This window comes from Schistocerca americana, chromosome X (assembly GCF_021461395.2).
Source record: "Schistocerca americana isolate TAMUIC-IGC-003095 chromosome X, iqSchAmer2.1, whole genome shotgun sequence".
Classification (NCBI taxonomy): Eukaryota; Metazoa; Arthropoda; class Insecta; order Orthoptera; family Acrididae; genus Schistocerca; species Schistocerca americana.
Window position 1 is genome coordinate 430299194 of NC_060130.1, and position 20277 is coordinate 430319470.

General features: G+C 38.8%; 1 protein-coding gene across 5 annotated transcripts in view; it reads left to right on the forward strand.

Annotated features, from left to right (window-relative positions):
• Positions 1 to 6238: 6238 nt before the first annotated feature.
• The window catches only part of LOC124554986 (zinc finger Ran-binding domain-containing protein 2), an 82564-nt gene continuing 68525 nt past the window's right edge, over positions 6239 to 20277 (forward strand). For 4 of the 5 annotated variants that reach the window (XM_047128725.1, XM_047128723.1, XM_047128724.1 and 1 more), the window contains exons 1-2: positions 6239 to 6473; positions 11768 to 11820. In XM_047128725.1, coding sequence (XP_046984681.1) covers positions 6406 to 6473; positions 11768 to 11820 — 121 coding nt within the window. In that variant the 5' untranslated portion in view covers positions 6239 to 6405. Of the gene's footprint in view, positions 6474 to 7239; positions 7275 to 11767; positions 11821 to 20277 lie in introns of those variants that run through there. The other variant, XM_047128727.1, reaches the window with a different exon arrangement.

Genomic DNA, 20277 nt, shown 5'->3' on the forward strand with positions numbered 1-20277 from the left:
TCATCATCATCTTGGACAGTTTCCACTCAAAAAATGCAGAGCGGCCTTGAAGTCCAGGCTTTGAACCTCCTGCAGCATTGCGATGAGTGAATCTGCGGCCTTTACCGACATCATGGCTGCATATTGCAACACTGATTAGACCAGAGTTCTGTACAGTGTGAACCATAATGTGGTGGAAATGTCGACTATAGGTTGAGCAGCAGATATAGAGTCTGAAGGTGCTCTATGGCACTGCCTCTGACGCCACAAATGTGAGGGGCTCTAGAGAGTATTTGTTCTATAATGACACCTAGGTACTTTGCCACCCTGTTCCATAGGATAGGTGCTCCCAGTTTTTCAGCTCACAGAAGATCTGGCGGCAGCATTCTTCAGGTGAAGATCACTGCCTGGCTCTTCGCTGCATTGAATTTCAACTGCCACTTCGTCTACCATGAACCCAAAGTGTCACACACGAGCTGGTGGCGACGTCTCATTACGTGCCGACGTCTGCTGCGGATAAACGGCGCTGTATTATCGGCGTAGAGCACCAATTCAACGTGTGTCATCCGTGGTATATCTTCAGTATACAGGGAGTACGGTAAGGGGCCGAGTACCGACTCCTGAGGCACTCCTGCACGTATATGTCGATCTGTAGATGTACCATCGTCTGCCCTCATGTGGAAAGTTCGCTTGGATAGGTACGACGTCGGCACCTGACAACAAAGAGGCTATACACGAGGCGGTCGTGCCAAATGGAATCAAAGACGCTGGAAACATTGAGGAAAACTGCTCCAAGATATTCCCTTGTTGGCGGTGCTCTCATCACAGGCTCTATCATTCTCAAGAGCTGGTGAGAAGTTAAGTGGACCGCATCAAAAACCGAATTGCTTGTTAGGAATTGCATTCCCCCAGGGTGATGTGTTCAATCAGCCTCTTCGTGTACAGTCACTCGAAAACTTTCGAGAGATACAGGAGTAGACCGATGGGTCGGTAGTTGGTTATCTGGTTTGGATCTTTGCTGGTCTTCAGTATGGCCACAGCTCCAGCGTGTTTCCATGCTGAAGGGTAGCCGCCTGAGCAGAGTATCTAGTTGAAGACGTCGGCTGAGTGCCGATGGGCTCCCAGCGGAAGGTTATCAGCCGGTAGTTGTTGCTTCCATCGCTGCCTCTTGCTTTCCTGGGGCTCAGCGAGCGAAGTTCCTCTGTGAACGGTTCGATGACATCATATTCATTTCTGTCCACTAGGAAGATCTGTAGTTGCTCATCAACTCGACGGATATAGCCCTCATCCAAGACGTTGGTCACCAGTGTGAAGTTAGCAACAGTCGAATAAACAAATTCTTAAAAATTTCTCTGTTCATTTGCAAATGATAATCGAAATGGCAAGAACTTTTACCACCATAAAAACAGTTTTGGGTTCTAGTACGGTTCCTAGGTTCAATGAACAACAAGAACGATGATAAGTTGGCCACCTCTACCAGTAGGCACTTTCAAACCAACGTTTCCTTTGCAGACATGTCGTATATACGGTACTTCTATGTTTTCGTGATACCCAAGTTTCTTCTAAATATCCTACAGACCTATTATCCTCAGCTCACAGTAAGTGCATTGTGTGTAAAAACTTCGCTCTTGCTGCTGCAATGTCTCTGCATTCCATACAGAATGGAAATCTCTGAGCCAGTATAATTTATTTTACCACATAGATCACCCTATATTTCTCTAAGTGTCAGATACTCTTCTATGATGTAGTAACCAAGTACAGATCTACACACGAGCTCACTGTTAAAATTGTCAAACGCTATAGATTTCCAATCTCATTTTTATCCCTTTCTTGGAGGTTGAAGTATATGTTCACATCTGTAGACCCCACCGATATTAGTGCTCTGTTAATATGACCTATAGTCAGCTCCGAAGTACCACAAGCCTTTGCTATCACTTTACGAATTTGTGTCAAATTTATATTCACACTTGGTTCTTCACCATTGGCCAGATCAGTGAAAAACTTTAGCACATTCGATATGACAATTTCAGTTTGTTTTCGAATGTCTTCTCGTCCTTTGCGCACGCCAACCAGTGTAGTGCTACACATAGGCCCTTGCACACAAGTCAATGCACCTTTTCACAGAAGATTGAAACCACACGTAAACATGTGACGTTGTGCAGGAACATTGAACATTTAGCTGGTACTAACGTACTTCACTGCTACAATGTATACATGGTAACAGAGCTGTCAGGTGGATGAATCACAGTGCTTTGCACCTAGAGATTGCATGTAGTTGGTGTGACTTCGAGTCATCTATTTTCTTAATGGCCACTGTAGACAGAAATTCAACATGACGTCAGTTTGCTTAGCTCATTACCAAATGGTGAAAGTTAGGTTATGAGATACAATCCATGATGCAAAACGTCAGAGTATAATATCAGGATTAAGAAACCAGCAATGATAAAGTTAAATAATTGCCAAAACAAAATTCATAATTAATATGCTTGACTGATTTTGTATGGTAAATTGCTAAGAAGTGAAACAACATTTCAAAACTTCGGCATTTATTTGCTACAGAAAATTTATACATACAAACTTATGAAACAATATTATAAGGAAATATATGGTACCTATTTGCCTTATCTCTTATGTTCCTTTTTCCTACATGGCAAATAATGTCATGAACAACTGTATTTTTTTCCTTCAATTGAACCGACTTTCTCACTTAATAAAAGGTTATTTAATAAAAATTGCTTCATAAGTTTATGTTCTTATTGATACACAGTGTAGTAATCAGATCTTTTCAGTTATTGTAAAACCAAAGTCGATTTTCACTTTCAGATACCTGGCCTCTTTTATAGACGAACAATCAATGGAAAAAGTATCCAATCGTCATGGAACACATCAATTTGTCACAAAAACAAAGCAGCATAATAAAATAAAAGCTAAGTAAATGCAAAAGCACGAAATCTACATTAGTGACTGCTGTGAAAATAGGTTAACTTCTGACAGTAGCAGACGACGACACAGTTCCCCCCACCTTCAACCCAATCTCAACATCAAAACTTTCTTCCCAAGAAACTTTGACTGTAATGTCCCATTCTGATCTATGCTGTCCTGTGCCAGTGACAGCTTGTGTGAATGCCGCCATTTGAAATGCACTGTGTAATGTTTTGACATGATGTTCCATTCTGTTCCATTGGGTGTGAATTGGCTTTAAGCTGTTATATTTTTCAAGATGTCAGAGACAAAGTAATTTGCTTACACATTCCGCTAATGATGCCCAGAATGTTTGACTATATTGTGGAATCTGTAGATTGATTAATAAACAAATAACCCAGGGAACACATTGATCTATGCTGACCGTTTACGTGAGTGGTGAGTGATTATATGATACAATAACAGCCTGCCCCAATTTTGCATGGGCAGCACTAAGGACGATTGTTCTGGCATAACATTAATTTTGTTTACAGGCCACTGTGTACGGTTATGATCAAAATTCAGAGAACAGCATTAGGTAACAGAATGTCATCATTTTTTATATATATTCAATGATTTAAGCAGTACATACCAGCAAATTTATCGCGAGGCACAAATGTTATCTGTTCCTGCCCTCTTGAAAGGATATATGCTAGAATTGGCCTGAAATCCTTAGGGGACTCTCGAAAAACCTAAGCTGATCACGTGGGAATCTGAATCTCTGTTCATCTGCGTATGATTCAAGTACGTTAACTATAGTACGATAGCATTCAGCACCTGTTGTTGTAGGCGCTTCCTAGAGAGGTAATATTATAAACTTCACCATGGTTGGACTACATATCAAGGCATCCGTGAAACTCTATATTTTGTGACTGCATTTGTTATGTGTGTGTGTTGAAAGTGGAATTCCCTATGGTATCACAGCAATAATGGCACTCATAATATGAGTCTATGCTACTTTAGTCTACATTTGTGCATAATCTAAACTGAGTAGTAAACAACTGTGATCATAACAATAGAAAACTTTTATCAATATGCACAAAGTTCTTTTCATATGCTACCCGTTCTCACATTTCCCTTCACACCACTTCAACATTAACTCTATACCACCAAATCTGTTCTTATCAGCATAATATTTGATACACCCTGAACCACACGGATGACTGAAAGCAGTTCTGCCATTCATCACAAGGTGGCAATGGCGTCGTTTTCACAGTGGTAGGTGACTAATTCATCATAGTTCAGCCAATTTGTATGAATTATTTAAAATGTGTACACACAAATCTTCATTGAGATTCCGTCTATCTATTAGTAAAACTGTTTCAAAATCCCACAGTAGTTCCTGAGATTAGCCTGAACATACAGACAGAAACCAAAGAGGGGGACTTTGGTCGTGTAGGTAGGAGATTTATTACTTTTCCCCCCAAAACCACTGTTTAATGAAGCTACATCTAGCTTTACAAAGAACTGTAGTTACTTTGTTATTTTTACGCTAAATATAAGATTAGTCACAAAATACCAGTCAATAACTTTTGGTACAATTTTGTTTGTTAGCAAAAGTTTTGATTGCCTCATTATGATACATCCATTATGATACATAATTTTTGCCTGGTCAATTTATGAGTGAATTTCAGTTACGCACAACAACAACACAAGTAGACCCAATATAGGAGTGTATGGTACACCAGCAGCTTCTAAACAAAGACAGAAATTAATGAAACTACTAATGACAACTCTCTGATTCCTGCTGTTTGAATATAAATTATATCATTTAATAACTGTTCTGTCAGTATTATGGAGTTAAAATTTTTCCAAGATAATGTTATGAATCGCTCTATGAGTTGTCTTCATGCAGATAATGAGATGTCTTAGTTCATAGGAGTTTGTCTTTAGACAGCAACCAGTAGACCCCCAATTCTTTAAAGAATAGAACTCACCTGTATAAAACAGCTTCAAGTGTCTGATTACTTTACAAATGATTTAATGTGTTAAATACTTGATATTAAGTGTGTAAATGAGAAAAAGGTTACAAAAGGTTTGAAATTATACACATAGTACTCTTGTTATAAAACAATGGATGAATATAGGTTAGGCAAATTGCGCTCCATTTTAAGCAAAAGCACGTGTTTCACACATCTCAGTGATTATGATGTCATATATTCTGAACTATGTGTCGTACAATGATATAATTTGGAAGGTACATTGAGTAATATATGTAGTCACTGTCTGCAAAATGTGTGATGAATAGCCTCTGTAAAGTAATTTATTAAAACGTCATGCCTGATGTTAAAGTTTTACTGTGGGCCATTTTAAGCAGAACCTAATTTTTCACACACCTAAATGTCGGTGATGTCATATCTCTTAAACTTTGTGGCACACAATGATTTGATTTTGCAGGTACATTCGCTAAGTGCTGTCATTCTCAAATACTAGATGAATAAAGTCCAGGTATTTGCATGCCATCAGCTATGCTGCCTCAAGACAAATACAGTTTTTCACTGCAATACTTGCCTCGTGTTAAACTTTTAATATCATAGCTCTTAGTGAGTAGACAGCAACGGTATTTTAAATTTTTGAATTCCGTCAATAATTACGTGAAATGTTGAAAATTAAATTCTTGTTGTCCCTGGAATCCGTTAGACAGGCAACATGCAACTGGCATTTAGTTCCTGGATAGTCACTTAGTAATATAGATCTAAGTGGAGTGTTCTTATGGAATATAAATTGTGAAGTATTCAAGAACATTTGTCCATCTTCGCAATAATAATGTTCGTCAGTTACATTTTTCAGAACTTTAGAAGAATATTTTAATAGCTAAAGTGGTAATCAATTATTAACATCTCATTTAATATATTTATGAATGTTTGCACCGAGCTCTACTGCCGATCGCATATTTATAACTTTAAATCTGAACAATAACACAGCATCGGAGTTGCCCCCGATATTAGCTTTCCTTATGTTAACGAGAATTTAATCCTACCTCGTTTGGGAAAAAGAAAGGTTGTCGTCACATTTACTGTGCCAAACGGGTGATAAACCATTAGACGAATGCTGAGTTTTCACTAAACTTGAAGAAAAATGAAAATGTCGTTGCATTGAAGCTGCTGATTTGATGTTGCAATAAAAAGTAAGCTTAAATTTTACTCCGTAATTCTTACATATAAAACATAAAATGCATTGAGGACAATACAATTATCGGAACCACCGAACGCAAAAAACATACTATCATAAAAAGGTACTGTGACAGCAATTTCAGCTGTGGGCCAAAAAATATATCTATGAAACCAGTGTTGCCAGATTTAATCGTTGTTTCATTAATTGTGGGTGGAAGGGGCACGGAATGGAATTTTGTGGTGATTGTTTGGGAAGAGAAGTGTGGGGATTTCTTTGATATACGACTAAATTTAGCAACACAAATTAAAATCTTAAAAATTTCTATTCCGTCGTAACGATTTGAGAGAAAGTATGGACACGGCATCGGGTAACAGTCGATTTAAAATGAGCGAAGGTGATTGGATATGCAGTGACCCTCAGTAAGTAAAACAAATAACACTGAGGTAGCGTATTAACTATTCCCTCTGCCTTTTGTCATCGTTAATATTCATGGTTCATTTGTTGGTATTTCAAACTATTTACCGCCATCGATTTAGAAGCAGAACTCTCGTCATTTAATTTTGACGCGGGTAAAACAAGTGCCGCCCCCCCCCCCCCCCCCCCCCCCCTGTCCAGTTTATTCTATAGTGATTGTTTACCTCGGCACCGATCAGTGCCTGGATTAAATTCCAAATCGCAGCGCAGGATAAACTAACCTAGGAAATACCCGATAATCGTCATTTGGTGTTGCATTGCGTGACCTTCGAAGAGAAATCGCAGAGATCTGTTCATCCATCCGTAAAAGACACACCAATGGACAGTAGTTTCCGCCTATTAGTGTTTACCCTATACAGATCCATTAACAACTCGAGGGTCTGAGATTTAGCCTAATGTTCTTTCTTTGAAATGTGTGTAAGCTTATTCTTTGCAGTACTATACTTTATCATGGATCTTCAATGAGAATACTCATACTGAAATTTAAGTTTCATCACATACGAATATTTGTGAGCGTACAAACGTTGAAATCGTATTAAATACGTATTTCCAATGGTACTCAAATCTCTACAACGTCTACTCTGTTGTGAGCTGGAGACCGGTATTGTGTAGATTCATTAGTTAATTTAAATTCCGATTTTACTCTAACGTTGTGTTGTTTTATATTTGGGTTGTTTCAGTAACTACACTGTGCTGTAACGGAATTTTCAGATGCAAAACACTTGATCTATATCGTCAAACGAAATGTAAGAAATGTTCTAAATACGAACATCTGTATTTTAAGATGATTAAGTCTGACTAGTTGGAATAGTATAATTCTTAAAGTATGCTGTACAGAATAATACGGCTTCCTCATACACGGATCAAACTTCTCTTTTGTCTTTGTCTTTAGAAACATATGTAACTAAAAAATTTATGCTCTACACACACTTAACTATGTATGTATGTGCAAAAGTAACTGATGACCTCTGTAGTGGATAACTAACTGCATCAAACATAAATACTGGTGAACCACGGTCTTTTCCTCCTATTTCTGCATTTGACAGAGTGGAATTAGTTTATGTATCATCGTCCAGATTTAGCTTTTCTAAGTAGTCCTGAATTACCACCACTGAATACTATGATGGTTGTTTTAAATGATATGGTTGCTTACTTCTGTCATTTTTTTCCTCACTCAGTGATCATGAATTTTCGCAACTGATATTACTGTCAAAAATTTCTCTCTAATTCCCTGGAGGCGACTGTAGCAGGCTATAGCCGAAGATGATGATCTGCTTGCCCACGGAGGATCCATCCGCAGCTTGTGGTCTAGTGGCTAGCGCTGCTACCTCTGGATCACGGGCTCCCGGGTTCTATTCCCAGCCAGGTTAGGGATCTTCTCTGCCTGGGGACTGGGTGTTTGTGTTGTCCACATCATTTCATCATCATCATTTGTGGCAGTGGCTAGATGGGATTGTGTAAAACTTGGACTTTGAAAAATTGGGCTGTTGTAAGGGCGCTGATGACCGTGCAGTTGAGTGCCCCACAAACCCATAATTATCATGAGTAAGGATCCACCTGGATAATACTCAGAACACTTTATCCATTGCCCTGTAGAGTGTATAAGTAGTTTTCCACAAAAGCGAGGGCTAACACATACTAACTTGATTTCTTGTGACATTGATTTTTTTTTTTTTTTTACATAAAAATTCTCATATATCCTGTTCATTTTAGTTTATATGTAACCATACTAGTGGTGCAGCACTGGATTTTTTGTCAGTCTTCAAAATGCACCAATTGTAGTATTAAAATCTGCATTCCAAATTAGTGCAGGCTTATTACTGACAGAAAATTAGTGTTTTATGGATTCTCAATGAGGTAAGAGCTTATAGTACTGTAGATGTTAACCCAGGGATATGTGCTTCTGTGTTTTAGAACATTTAGTGTCTAGGAAGAGCACGATTTAAATCTCAGTCTAAAGCGCTTGCAGATGATGTCAAGTTAGTGGTAGCAAAATGGCTGTCGAAAGCATCCAATTCCACCCATCTGCTTTGACCCGTGACGTAAGGGTGTTGTGTATGACGTCGTCATTGCGGAGTTTGAGTTGGTTGTGTTTGTAGATGTCATCTTGTATCTTTTGGTGATAAGTAATTGTTTTTTTGGTACTGTTTGTTGTAATGTTGTGTTATTGGATGTCTTTTAATTTCCGTAGGGATGTTTGACTTTTGAATTTTTGAGGTGTTGTGGTTTTGGTTTTGTTTTTCGAAGTTGTAGGTGTTGGTTTTTTTCATATCAGTAGTTGTGGTTGACCTATAAAGGTCAAGGGAAATGACCGATTCCATTTTATGTAGTTTTATATGTAGGTACTGGTGTTTTGGTATCATCAGCAGTGTCTGATTCCAATTTCCGTAGTTTTTGCTGTAGGCATTGGTGTTTTGGTATCGTCAGCTGCGGTTGACCTATATAGGTCAAGGGAAGTGTTCGATTCCTATAGATATTGTAATTATTTTTGTGTTTGCCTTTTTGTGTGCTTTGGGATTGCGTTTATATATATATATATATATATATATATATATATATATATATATTTCTTTTTTTTTTTTTTTTTTTTTTTGTCCCCTCCCAAAAAGAAACCATTTCCCACATTTGTCCTGTTATTTTGATTGTATTTTAGGAGGAAGATGTTATTGTCTTATTTATGTGTATTGTTGTGTTTGTTGCCGTGTGTGTGTAGTGACATCATAGGCGCCATATTGGGGAGTCTTAGAATAGCCATTTCCGCCATATTGACGACGTCATGCGTCAAAGCGGACAGGTGGAATCGGACACTTCCGTAATCCCAGATGACTGACACTCCTATTAAAGGCATATATAGTATGGCGAGCACAGCATGACTCATTACACTTGTGAATAAACATAGAACACTGAAATATTTAACCTTCACAGTGAAATGAAACAAACAGGCCTACTGAAGGAAGTAGAAGTTTTGAGAAGGGGGGGGGGGGGAAGACAGATGGAATATTACTACATTAAGAATGATGACACCATTCCAAAACAAATAGTAACCAAAAATTGACAACACTATATTCTCAACTTTCAGCAGAACCTAAAAATGCAAAACGAAACCATTGGTATCGTACATTTTGCTTGATATATCTAGCTGAAACTCTGCTCTTGATCGAAGGAATGCACATACAGTTTACAACCCGGTACTGCAAATTTTGTCTTGACCCATACAACTCATGTGCAGCCCTTCATACCAAGAACTCTCACAGAACTCCAAAATCTGATATTGCAAATTTCCCTTGACCTCTATGGCAGCTAACACGAAGGCCACAGTACCAAAAACCAATACATACAACTTGTCAGACCCATTATCCAAACCTTCATCTGCCCTATCCATCTAAAATGGAGTCAACAGTACAACAAGCCAAAACTCATTCGCATAACTAATATCAAAAACATAACCTGACAAACAATGGTAAATCAATGTCGATAAACCACAGTGTAACAAAATTACCAAACTGTAACAAGAAAAACACTTGGGAATCTTGCATCATCCACTATTTTGATATACGTAAAGAACTATTCATACATACCATATCTGCGCGAATTGTAAGATGCAATAACGTATTCTTAGATTTATCTTTTCTATCTTTACCATCAAAAAAGGAAAACACTATTAAATTTCTGACCATAAGAAACATACAGCACTAATATTACAAAACTTGTGCATGAATCCATCTCCCACAATAGGCAAAATCAAAGTAACTCACTATCAAACTGGTGCAAACTTGTCCAGTGACAGCCTCACACATTCAGTTAATGTCAAATGACACATTAAGATACCTAAAAACAACTTGGAAACAAAGCACAACACACACGTCATTCACCATTACGTGCTATGCACTGCTCAGTAATTCATTATTTAAGTAATCATGAGTGATTACTCATGCTTGCTTGTACTTTGAGGCAATGCCCAGTCTTTAATAGCATCTATGTTGGTAATACATTTAAGACCTAATAACAATGAAATGAAAGTCTTTTGAGAATGACAGTTATTTCAAATAATCAGTTAAGTTGAAGATTCTATATTCTTAGTCCTAAAATGAATTAGAAAATTCTAGAGAGTTCTTAATTCAAAACAGTTTTAATTCTACCACTTTTACAATCAATATTGTTTTCACACTCTGGTGAATTGCCATATTTTGTTGTCAGTCAGTCACATGTAATATTTTTGGCTCAGAAACAAGTTAGTTTCGAAGTATGTGATTAAATGTGTGTCTCACATAATACATTGTTCATCTGTTTAAAACTTCAAATGCTTCCATCCCTGTATATATACTCCTTTATGTAATTTTTCCTGACCCCTGTAAACTTGTGACCCTGTGGTATTCACATGCCATGGTCTAATTAAAAACACTTGTTGGGTGAGATCTTCCATGCGCCATTGCAGTATTGCTGCTATGACTATCAGCAGTCCATCTCATCGGTTATGGCTTCGGCAAACAGCAAGTATGTAGTCCTGCTCTTGTACACTGACATTAATGATAGTCATACAGACTGCTGGCTACTGAATGTATCAGCTACTATGCATGATTCAAACACTAAGCTACGAGTTCATTGATGTGATATAGCACATTGGCAACAGTGGGCAATTTGTGTAAGACATTGAGAGCTCTTATTGGAAGAAATCAGTTCCAAGGTGTGAAATTTCAACTAACAAGAAATGTCAGTCTGACTGTAAACACAAGGAAGAAAGCCAGTCGGCACTCAAATTACCTTTCTGTAATTATTATACAGAAAGGACTGAAAAAAAAAAGGGCACCACTGATATCGCATTACAGTTGCTATGTTGTTTAAGGCATTTGTCACATTTCCTGTCACTGGTCAAAGCTCATGACTCGTATTGAATATTTCTCTTTATCTGGCCTATGCTGTGAATGCTATTTAATGTTCTCTTGCAAGGAATGAGAAGATTCAGTTTACTGGGAGACATTGCTGAAATTGTGAAAAGTGATGTCTGTGTTTTAGTTAGGGTTCATCCAAATTGATAGATGGATACATCAGTGTGGTCTGGCATCTACAAAATGTTATATGATGCTCCCCGACTTCAGTGACCTATTACACACTTAGCTGTAGTCCACCTGAAGTAGTTTACAGCTATTTATGTACTTTCTTTATCATTGGTACAAGCATTAGAGTCTTACTCTTCTGAATTTCTGTTAAGTGTGTATTATATTCTGTCTGAATTTTTCAGGTGTGGCAATATTAACTTTGCGAGGCGGGACACCTGTAATCGGTGCGATAAGGGTAAGTGTACACACAAATTTGAAAATAGTGTTCTTATGGAGAATTGGTTTTGTGGATTGAAAATCTATCTCTGCGTAAGAAACACTACAGTAGTTCACTGTTTTACAATATTAAGATATTTTTTAATGTAAATTTTGTACAAGACATGTCTGAGCTTGTTGCATCAAAGTTTTGAACACTGAGTGAGTATTTGGTCTGTTCGAGCAGCAGTGAGAATTCATCATGTGTGTGCTCATAAAAATGAGCATCCGAGCTGTACACCTGACAGCACAGAAAGTAGCAGTAGCTGAAATTGGAAATGGTCATCATATTATGCAGGAGACAGTCCCATTACACAGTGTACATCAGGCTTCTTCGGTTTCTGACAAACAGTACACTATTTAAGCAGTGGCTAAAAAGCCATACACACACGGTTGGCATCAGTGAGGAAATTAGTTTGAGAATTTTCCTCAAACTGCTAGTTTTCTCCCAAGTGCATAGCAGCCATTTTGTGTCATTTCTTGTGCTCATTTTTTATGACTCATATGGTTTGTGCCTTCTGCAGTGTTCTTTAGTCTTTGTTGATTTTATTTTCTTGTAAGTGTGTAAAGTTCTTCTGCAAAATTCATTTGTTTTAATAGCTTAGAAGAAATGCAATATGAGGGGTGATCAATGACATTATAGAAGAAGAAGGTACTTTCATTACAAGGGAAAAAGTCTTAAAAACTTATCGTACATTTAAAATATGTAATCAGACAAAATTGACATTGGCAGTATGTTAGGAAATTTTATAGCCTATTTGCCAGTTATTGGAAACTCAAATTTTATCTGTATTGTCGGATTTTTCTTTTTTTGCTTTATCAGTTTCACATTCCATTCCATTTCATGTCTAGAATAATTTGATGATCCTAGAATATAAAACACTGAATCGAATATTGTATTGAAATTCAGGGGAAACATTTGAATGGCCCCACCTTATCGGTATGACATCAAATTTTGCAGACATAGTGACAAAATCTGCACCTAGTACGACAGAGTACCAAATCTCAAAGCTTTAACTCCTTGCTCTAGTTGCACATCAAAGAATGTTGTCTAACTGAATGAGAGGACGCGACCTCCCTTGACCTCAAACTCATAGCATGGGTGGCAATGACATCATTAGTGGAACCACACACACCTAATTTTCCTCAAGCATCACATGCCAAGTCACCCTCTCCCCCTTTCAGAATGAAATATATCACCAGACTAACAACCAGTGGCTGAAAGAGCCACAGACTGCAAGTAATAGAAAGAAATAATCATCTTCCATCCCAGAAGTCGTGACAGGAAAGTGCTCACAGAAGCAGAAGTCTCGCAGTGACAGGAAGGAAAAATTGAAAATCAAACTAAATTTGGCAGTACCAGCCAATCCAGCTCAATCGTCCCTGATGTTGTCCTATGAAAACTGAAGAAGAACTTCATCCTCAGATTGTAGACAAGCCACTATTAACGTAACTTGTACTACCTTCCCCTTCACTGTATTCACAAAACCAAATCTGATGTACCATCAAGAGACTCTCCAGCTGGCCGAATTCTGTTAACAGATGGCTACTTACCCTGCTGTCTGTATGACAGTACACGAGATATGGTATTCAGAAATCAAATTCCCAAGTGATGATAACTACAACATCTATTGTTATATTCACACTAACAGCAAGACGACATCTGGAGGTCCCTACATACTGATACAGTCGGACACCATCAGTGAGCAAGTGCCACTAACCTATGGATTGGAAGCTGTGGCAGTGCAAGTCCATTTGTCCATTAAGGGGAACAATATCTAATATCTACTTCTCCCAGATAGAAACATACCATATCACAAGCTGGCAGACCTAGTAGAACTAATGTCTCCGCCTTTCTTGCCACTGGGGGACTGAAATACCCGCAACAATGTGTTGGCAACAAAAACCACATCCAGTAAGGGTCAGTCAACAGAGCTATTAATTTCTGAGCCAGAGTTGAGCCGACAGAATTCACACTTCATCACACATGTTGATCGTATTTCACCATAGATATTACAATCTGTAGCCTGAACAGCTCCCCCAATCTGGTGGGACATCCATTGCCACACTGACCATTTTCTTATCAGTGTGTGTCCATTAGCAAGTACCTTCCACAAGAACTTGCAGAGATATTTACATTAGTATAAAAACTTGCACAAATTCGCTTGTGCAAGTTGCTTGGGCAAAAATTGATCCTGTAAAGGAAAGGATACTGCGGCATACATATTTAAGATTACAGGAAACACTTGATTAATTTATTGCCCATACAGAGCCTGCAAATTGTGAACTTTTTTTTTTACATTTTGCGTTATCTGTTGTATCAAAATAATTCTGCTACAATATTTTATAGTGCAGCGTACCTTTAACCCTATTCTTCAAATCTATATGCACATCCCACAGCTGGCTGCTTTGGCCGAGCAGTTCTAGGCACTTCAGTCGAGAACTGCACTGCTGCTACGGTCGCAGGTTTGAATCCTGCCTCGGGCATGGATGTGTGTGGTGTCCTTAGGTTAGTTAGGTTTGAGTAGTTCTCAGTCTAGGGGACTGATGACCTCAGATGTTAAGTCCCATAGTACTTAGCCATTTACATCCCACAATATAGGAAAGCACTCAACTTTCCTGAGAAAAAGTTGTGTTCTTTCACTGGTCTGCATGTATTTCTCGCTTCTTGACACCACACTGCTGTTAAACACAAGATGCAAGAAACTGTTTCCATGAACCTGCAGAAACTGCTAATGGAAGTTGATGAAACTTGCAAAAGTACACTTTCTGGGGATGTTTCCACATAAAAGGACTAGTAGAAATAGCTTCTACAACTGACTTCAAGAAGTCAACTTGCTGTTGGATACACGTCTTTATCTTCCCAAACTATTGATCAGCAGAATTTGACCGTGCTAATCATTTAGAAAAGCCAACTGGCAAGCTTACACCTCGAAAGCAATATCTGAAACCAGTCAACAGAAGGAAATCGAAAGAGTGATAAAGGATGCTATTGACAAAATTATACTGTACATGCTGTGGAAGCAAGAATCCTCTATTCATTGTGCCCTCCCACCACTCGAGAAACCTGTGCCCCAATGGGCAAAAAGAAATACCTGCAGCTATTGGAGAGCATTGGCAGGTGCTTTGATGACACAAATGCACTCCTTCTGTGGAACATTTAATTGCGTTTAAGGTACATTGAGTAAGGGTACAATTTTTAATAAACAAGAATAATCCGGAGTGCTGGGAACACTATGTATGATCAATGAGAGCCCATTCCCCGTGCACAGAAATATACTGATTCCTCAATCATTGCAGACTGGGTATCTGCCCCAGGTGGGAATTTCAGGGGTTCTAAATTCATATTCTTGAAGGAAAAAAAAGTACTTGTTTCACAAATGCACTGCTGATGACCTGCTGTATTCAGTGAACATTGGTCTATTGATTATTCATATGATTTTGTAATACATTCTTGTTGGTTTTTGAACACATTCTAAGTTGTTTTCTGAGTGAGTTATAAGTTGATTTTTGAATGCATGCATAGTGTATGTGATGTTTCTGCCAGGGGAATAGCCATCTCATCTACAAATAAAAAGCTTTCCTGCAGACAAAGAGGAGATAGGGCTATACGAGCTGAGCCGAATAAACCCGAATGAGTGAATGTCAATACTGTTTGCTTATGTGGTTGACTGGGTGTGTGAAAGATCAGCATTGTTATAATTATTAACAAAATCCATAGATTCAGTCTAGCAGAGTGGAAATAAATGACTAACAGGAATGACAAGTAAGAAATATTGCATAATATCTTCTTGGTGTATCCAAGAAAATGAAATTTTGACAAATTTTTGCCAGAGCGCTGCACTATTAAAGACCAGTTGTACAGTCCTCGGCTAGCAGTTGCTTGATTCTATTGTATGTTGTAAACGTAATAGGCATTTGATATTGGCACTTTGTGACTTATATTATGTCATGTTATTTGTGTAAACAAAGTACATAAAAATGACCATTTTTGCAATAAAAGTCTCGCTTATTTTGCTTGCTGCAATATTAGAAAAACCTATTTAATTTTATCTAGCAGAGAGCGACAAAATAGACATAATCAGATTGAGATTGTAATAATTGAATCCTTAAAGGATCTTGCTGAGGCCAGGATTTCTGTGGCAGAATAATCTATAGAATTTCCTGTGGAGATACATGCTTGACTATGGCTGACTTACAGGGCTACGAAAGGCGAGTGTGGCATTAATGTTCAATGCACCTTTCACATACTATGTGTGTTCTCTGAACAATGTAGACTTTGCCGTGCTGTGAAGATATTCTGTAGTTTCCAGCCCTCCGCAATCCCATATCATCTTTCACTGAGCTGAGAAGAGAACAAGTCTTTGTAGGTGGCCAGAAGATTGCTTTATGTTTCCTTAGGATTCACCTAATTTTGATGAAATATTGATGACATATGGAAGGAACACCGTGGATTTGAACCACTCCTCGTCTTGCTCTCATCGGAGGTCACATTTCTTGCTCTTCAGAGCTGTGCTGATCCAATGTGGAGGACATCCATTATTTGTGAACACAGTGTAAGTGTTTCAACTCCTTTGCAAGGCTGTCTTTGTTAGACACACCATGTGTCAGGCGCACCAAAGTTCGAAGGACACCTGTAGGTTGTGATGGATGGTGGCAGCTAGACGCCTACAAATACAGGAGTGTATGTGTGGGCTTACAGTAAATGGAATGTCCCAATGATCAATCAACTTTCTGACTTAGCAAAACATCTAGAAACAAAGCCAGCCAACCTTCTCCACTTCAGTTGTAAATTGGATATTCTCGAGAATTGAATTAAATTGCTGCAAAAAGCGTGACAGTTCTTCTTTACTGTGGGGCCACACTGCAAAAGTATCATCTGCATAGCAGTAGAAAACTTTCGGTTTAATTCTGCCAAATCAAGTGCCCTCTTCTCAGAGTCTTCAATAAAAGAAAACTTTACTACCAGAAAGGTAGAGGATGACCCATGGCACCACCATCAGTTTACTCAAAATATTCAGTGTTGAATAAAAAGTAGATTGAGGAATGTGCTTGATGAAGTAGCACTGTTGTATCGGTTTTGAACTTACTGCTGATGGGTGACAATGAATTGATGAGATGGACCATAGCGAAGAGTGAGATAGACTCAAAGCTTACTAATAAATCTGATTGAGTCAGAGTGACTTCAGTCTATTAATAAAGTCACCTGAGTTGTGAATATGAATTGGATTTGTAAGACTTAATGAAAATGAATACTCCAAGACTAGCTGCAGTAAAGTAATATGTTTTTTAAATATTTTACGACAAGCCTGTTATGGATTATTGCCATTATCAAGTGACCTGCGAAAATAACATTTGCATTGTTACTTATATCTAGTAGGAAGTGACGAACATATTGCATCTATAGTAATTTCTTTTTGTGTTGGAGCTTCCTAATTATAATACCTTTTGTAGTTAAAATGTAAAAATATGTTTTGTCAGATATTTTGACAGTTCTTTACTACAATGCTATATGTTTACAAAGTATATACAGCTTACAAGAATGGTGCTACATTTCATTGTTCTTGTTTTCCCTTTAAATTTTGTCTATGGTCTGTGTAAGTTTTGTTTACCATATGACTATTTCTTTTTGTATTCTATTATGTCAATAAAGTTTTTGAAATAGTATTTACATACACAAAAACTTCATTAGCCCCACGGTGAAGATGAACCGTCACGCTGTTTGCAGCATCTGAGTTCAATCCAAGAGTGTATCCAATTTATGATGGAAGTTTAGAAGGGCAGTTGTCTGTCTTTTCTGGATGCCTTGGTCAGTTGGAAATTGGATGGATCATTGGGGCATTCCATGTACTGTAAACCCACACATACAGATCTTTATTTGCAGATGTTTAGCTGTCACAACCCATCACAAACTATGGGCATCCTTTGAACTTCAGTACACTGGACGTATGTTGCGTCTAATAGATAGCATTGTAAAGGAGCTGGAACACCTACAATCTGTGTTCAAAGGTAATGGATATTCTCCACATCAAATCATCACAACTTTAAGGAGGAAGAAATGTCATCACTGACAAGAGCCAAAAAGAGAAGCAGTGGTTGACATCCAGGGTGTTCCTCCCATATGTCAGCAATATTTCGTCAAAATTAGGCAGAATCCTAAGGAAACATGTCAAAGTAAGCCTCTGGCCACCCACAAAAACGTGCTCTTCTCAGTTCAGTAAAGGGCAATCTAGGGTTGCAGAGGACCAGAATCTATGGAATACCTTGCCAGCGTGGCAAAGCCTACATTGGTCAGACAGTAAACACAGTAAAAGGAAGTTGTGTTAAATATCATCACCACACTCGTTTTCACAGCCCAGTGAGAAAACCATAGCTGAACACTGTATCTTCGTGGGACATTCTTTGGATTATTCTGCCACAGAATTCTTGGCCTCAGTGAGATCCTTTTAGGATTCAATGATTAAGAAATTGGTGGAAATTCATTTCGCAGAAGATCTTATTAATTGTGACGGTGGGTTTCGATTGGATAAGGCACAGGACACAGTGACTTCTTTAATTTCTTCAGAAAGAAAACATTTTATGACTAATGACACGTCTATGACAATTTTATTAAATTGGCGTCTGGATTTTAACTCCACGAGCCCACGTTCAGACAATGACCACATATGGAGTGTCACCATTATGCAAGCACCTCTGCACCCTAGGTGGAGCAATATTTGAAGGGGGCTCTGAACTTGACAGAGGTCACTCATGTATCAGCTGCTCTTGCCCGTGTATCTCCATGCCAATTTTTGGTATAAAAATACGAATGTAAAGAAGCAGCCTCCAGTGCAGTACACTCACCTGAAGATGGCAGAATGGTTGTCAACAGAAATATCGTGGCAAGAAGTCAACGTCATCCAGCTGCAATCCTAAAACTTCAACAAACAGGGGTTTTCATGTTTGATCACAGATTTTTGTACATAACTTAGTATCCCATTGACTGTTCTGGGCTGGCAGGTTCAGTCATCAGCAATTAGTTTATATAGGAGAATGGAGTCCTTCAGGATTCAGTTTTCAGTGTTACTGTCTACACCATTGCAATTAATGGTGTAGTGGCCTCCATGATGCCCATAGTTTTACCATTCCTGTATCTGGAGGACTTGGATCTGCACTATAGTTCCACATCATTGCACACCACAGTAACAGCTTCATGGAGCCATGTAGAAAACACAAAACTGGGCTGTGGATCAGGGTTACCCCTTTTGTCCTATGAAAACTTGCCTCATGACCTTTTTGCTGACTTCAGACTGTGCAGTCTCATCCAGAGATTTACTAGGTAACTAGTTACTTCAAGGGATTGAAAATGTTAGATTTTTAGACATTTTGTTTGACACTAAGTTAACAGTGTTACCTCTCAAATGCAGATTCTATGATGAAATTTAATAGCATCAGATTTCTTAGCAAGATCTTATCTGCAATTTGACACAGCATTTATTACACGTGCACAAGCGTACACTCGTGTGTGTGTGTGTGTGTGTGTGTGTGTGTGTGTGTGTGTGTGTGTGTGTGTGTGTGTGTCTCCTGATGGATATGGGTATCGGGGTAAGAAACCAGCAACTCGTAACAGATTATACTTGCAGATTGTGAACCACTCATGTTACTCCACTCTTGTTTCACAACCAACAGTTCAGACTGTTTACAAACCAGCCTAGAACAATTGCGATATGATTGGAATGTACTATGTGCCATTCAGCACTCCATGAGTACCCTAAATATGGGACCCCTGCGGGTCCAGGGGTAAGAATAGGCCTGAGGTATTCCTGCCTGTTGTAAGAGGTGTCTAAAAGGAGTGTCTCATGTTTCGGCCTTTATGTAATGGTGCCCTGTAGGATTTGACCTCTATTCTTCAAAATTTTCCGAAGAGCGAGCCCAGCGCCTTACATGGTGCATTGTGTCCATCATGCCTTGAGATCTGTAGTTCGCTTTTTCGTTGTCGCATTTAAGTCCCACTCATTCTCCATCTCTTGGATGAGGACACCTTCCTGGTTGCATTTTCCAACATGCACTATGCCAGTGTCGCTTTCTGTGACGATGATATACCATGGGCTTGTTTGCACCTGATAACCAGCACATTGCGGTGGGGCCACCATGTACCATGTTGGCTGTAGCCCCTGACAACACAGGGATCGCTCTGCTGATGCCTGTGCCATTAACTCCCCACATATGCCAAGGAATAAATGCATGTCACCCTGGGGCATTGGGACTCCCGGCAATGGCCATCCTGCCAGGTGGACTTTGCCGGCCGCGGTGGTCTCGCGGTTCTAGGCGCGCAGTCCGGAACCGTGCGACTGCTACGGTTGCAGGTTCGAATCCTGCCTCGGGCATGGATGTGTGTGATGTCCTTAGGTTAGTTAGGTTTAAGTAGTTCTAAGTTATAGGGGACTGATGACCACAG